At 36.1% G+C, this 3,570-nt stretch overlaps 2 protein-coding genes across 2 annotated transcripts; both read left to right on the top strand.

Moving 5' to 3' along the window:
• Positions 1 to 1,386: 1,386 nt before the first annotated feature.
• JH06_5218 (hypothetical protein) lies at positions 1,387 to 2,557 on the top strand (the record flags this gene model as incomplete). Its single annotated transcript, XM_014669449.1, has 4 exons — positions 1,387 to 1,424; positions 1,456 to 1,893; positions 1,924 to 2,344; positions 2,375 to 2,557. The coding sequence occupies 4 exons, from the start codon at positions 1,387 to 1,389 to the stop codon at positions 2,555 to 2,557; spliced, it is 1,080 nt and encodes a 359-aa protein (XP_014524935.1).
• Positions 2,558 to 3,152: 595 nt separating this feature from the next.
• Positions 3,153 to 3,402, top strand: JH06_5217 (hypothetical protein; the record flags this gene model as incomplete). The annotated part of the gene is made up of 2 exons (XM_014669448.1): positions 3,153 to 3,198; positions 3,260 to 3,402. The coding sequence occupies 2 exons, from the start codon at positions 3,153 to 3,155 to the stop codon at positions 3,400 to 3,402; spliced, it is 189 nt and encodes a 62-aa protein (XP_014524934.1).
• Positions 3,403 to 3,570: the final 168 nt, after the last annotated feature.

Genomic DNA, 3,570 nt, shown 5'->3' with positions numbered 1-3,570 from the left:
CATTTCTTAATGATTGATGGAGATGTGTTTGTATCAGGTAGGGATGAAGTATGACCGATCATATGCAGCTGATACCATGAAAGATATTGAAAGACAAAAATCTATTCTCACTCGTTTTGATACTTTTCTGATTCTACCTCTCTTTAGTCCTACAGTAGCCAAACGCTACAGATGTAGATTCTATTCTTGCAAAGCTGAGTATTATTGCTAGTTACATATGATTCTAGATGGAACATGGTACCTCTGGTGCGAAAGGATCTGGAACGAGTGTTTAGGAAAAGACGAGTAATTGCATTCAAAGGTCGTTTTCATGTAAGAGAGTATTTAGAGAATGATTGATAGAGATATCAGAATGGTAATAGATGGATAAGGAGGTATGGTGTGAGTGCGACACCTGTATACGTAACAGGCGAGATGGAACCGTAAGAGAGCTTAAATACTATGATTCATAGATATGGTGTCGTCGTTCTGCATTGAATACATTTTATCATCCTTACTATGTGGATTATGGGTTCAATAAGATTGAATTCTTCCATCGATTGATTGTGGAAAGTGGGGATACTGTTGAGGGTTTAGAATAGAGTATCAATTCTATTTATTACCAGAAGCTTTTGGATATGATATTCCACATCCTAAGTGATTGATGCTTGGTTGTTTGATGAATAGATCTTCTGCCAGTAATAGTTGGAGTAGCCAACGGAAGGGTACACGAGCCATGGATATATTGTGGATGCGTATGTGCCGAGAAAACCCTGGTCGTTTCAAGTGTCGTTTGTAATGCTTGTTTGTTTTAGATAATCGCTTTCACTACATAGTGAAGACTAGGATTGATAATCATAATTGTTGGATAACTGTTCATACTGTCTTGGTTTGTCAAATAGAGTGGCTTTCGGATCAATGATAGCTTCTTCACTTTATGTATGTTCAAAATAGAAGAGTTATGAAATAGATTCTATGCCTTCTTCCATTTTTGGCTACATCCTTGATTACGAAGTATGATCCCATTCAGATAAATTCTGCTTCTCTTATTTACCAGAAGTATTATATGTTTGATAAGCTCTCGGCTCCTGTATCGAAGTCTCCATATTGTGTAGTTTTAAAATGTAGTTCCATTGGAAACGGTCAGTCTTATCTGGAAATGAGCTTCAATATAACAAAGACTGTTCCTGATGTGTATAGTCGTGGTATTGTCGAAGTATGTACTACCCTTCCTTTAATAAGTTAGGCCTTTTTTGCAACCAATGATTTCTTTGAGAAAATCGGTTATCTTGATGATCAAAAGAAGATTGCTTGTTGTGATGAGAATGGGCTTGTACGTCTTCTTAGTTCCCTTTGTTTTAGAATAAATACTGTGAGAATCTGAATCATCTCATTATTCCCAAGAATATGGAACAGTCCTATGTGAAAGTGGAAAAGGTGGTAACGTATATTTTTGTAAGATCAAATCATACATAGTGGAGAGAATGATCAGATCACTCTTCATTATGATATCCCTGTTGAAGGTCGTTATTATATGATTCTGGCAATGTGTGATCCAGCTACAGCCAATTTTAATATTACTGGAGAGACAATAGTGATGAATCCTTACGGACACATTCCTGCTCGTTTATATGGAATTCTTCCTTTTGTACGTATTTTATTAGCTGCTTATTCCATTCTTGCAGTAATATGGATGATTCGATGCTATCGATATTCGAAAGAGTTGATGAGTGTTCATTTTGTAATTTCTATTGTTCTTGTTGTATTTTTGATTGATACATTTGTGAAGTATCTAAATATTACTTCATACAATATCAAGGGTTTTTATGTCACATCTGTTACAATTGTTTCTCTCTTTATTAGTGCTGCTACACGAGCTATTGCACGATGTCTTACATTAATGATTGCAATGGGGTATATCAAATCCAGGGGGTTCATATTTAGATTAGGAGTTTCAAGAGCTTCAATTGATGGATCTACTTGGAAGATCCTGTCTATGGGTTTAATCTATTTTGGTTTCTCTCTATGGGATTCGATTTCAAATACGTTTTCTTCCTCTTCAGATGTGAATATGTGGAGAGTCATTCCTGCCTCGCTAGTAGATTCTGTGATCTATTTTTGGATTCTTCAATCTCTATTAGATACAATTCAGGACCTTGAGGATAAGAATCAGACATCCAAATTAGCTGTCTTCTTGAGTCTTCGGAACATGATCATCATCGTCGTGATTGTTTCAACTCTTTACAATATTGCCTTTTCATATCTTATTGTTCATCAAGCTCTTGAGAAATATTGGCGTTGGCAATGGTTCTTCAATGATGGAGTTTGGTCTGTGTTCTATTTTGTTATCATTGGTTCTATTATGGTAACTATGACATAGATGATTTACGCATAGTACTTATGGGCTCCGAATGAACGTTCACTAGCATATGCTTATCATGTCCAAGTAGCAACAGAAGAGCATACTGAAGAAGTCATGTCAATGCAAGATGGCGAATTGCAACCTTCAAATCCTAATGAGCATGTTACAGTAGAAACAGTAGATACTACAGACACACTCAAGCCTATGAAGATGTAGTGATTACAATTGTGTTATTGTTTCTTGCTAAGATGAGTGAAATTACGAAAGATCAAATTGCTCCAATGATAGATCATACTATGCTAAAGGTTGATTAACTAGATTGGTGGTTCATGTCATAGGCTTATGCAACCGAATCAGACATTGAAAAGCTGTGTATAGAAGCTCATAAATATGGATTTGCCTCCGTTTGTGTTAATCCAGTGTACATATTGAGAATGAAGGTGACTGCATAGCTATGTTTCATTTGCATCCAAGACACTTCGCAATCTACAGTCCTCCGTAAAGGTATGTACCGTTATTGGATTCCCTCTTGGTAGTAACACTACAGGTATCCAGATTATTCTGTCTACTGATTTTTAGAATGCAAAATACTTGAAACGAAGGATGCCATTACAAATGGAGCGGAGGAAATCGATATGGTAATTGCAATAGGCAAGCTGAAAGCAGGACAATATGACTACGTAAGAGACGAAATATATAAGATTCATTCTATTTGCAAAGACTCCGGAAAGATTCTTAAGGTCATAATTGAGATATATCCTTTCGTTTCTTTTCCGTGAATTCTTAACATGTTGTTGTTATCTGACAGAAGATGAGATTACGAAAGCAAGTGAACTCACATTTGAAGGTGGAGCTGAGTATGTGAAAACCTCCACAGGATTTGGTCCAAGTAGTGTAGAGCAGGTATATTTATTGTAGGTAGTGCTAAGGTGGAAGCTGTAAAGGCAATGTCTCTTGTAGCAGAACGATTTGGAGGGAAAGTAAAGGCAGCTGGAGGTATTCGTTCGTTTTCTGACGCTGTAGCTATGATAGAAGCTGGAGCATATCCTATCATTAATTGAGAATTGGATCCTTCATTTCGACGGATCGATTAGGAACAAGTAGTGGAGTTACAATTATGGAAAGTTGAAATATGTTTGATAGAAAATAAATGAATATCAAAATGAAAGAATGAAAGAAAATGAATACCCATAATGAAAATGAAGAAAGAAGGAATGTATAAAAGAAAT

This window comes from Blastocystis sp. subtype 4 (genome assembly GCF_000743755.1).
Source record: "Blastocystis sp. subtype 4 strain WR1 chromosome Unknown seqid_0556, whole genome shotgun sequence".
Classification (NCBI taxonomy): Eukaryota; class Bigyra; order Opalinata; family Blastocystidae; genus Blastocystis; species Blastocystis sp. subtype 4.
The sequence above is the reverse complement of the archived record's forward strand: the minus strand, read 5'-3'. Positions and strand labels throughout refer to the sequence as shown.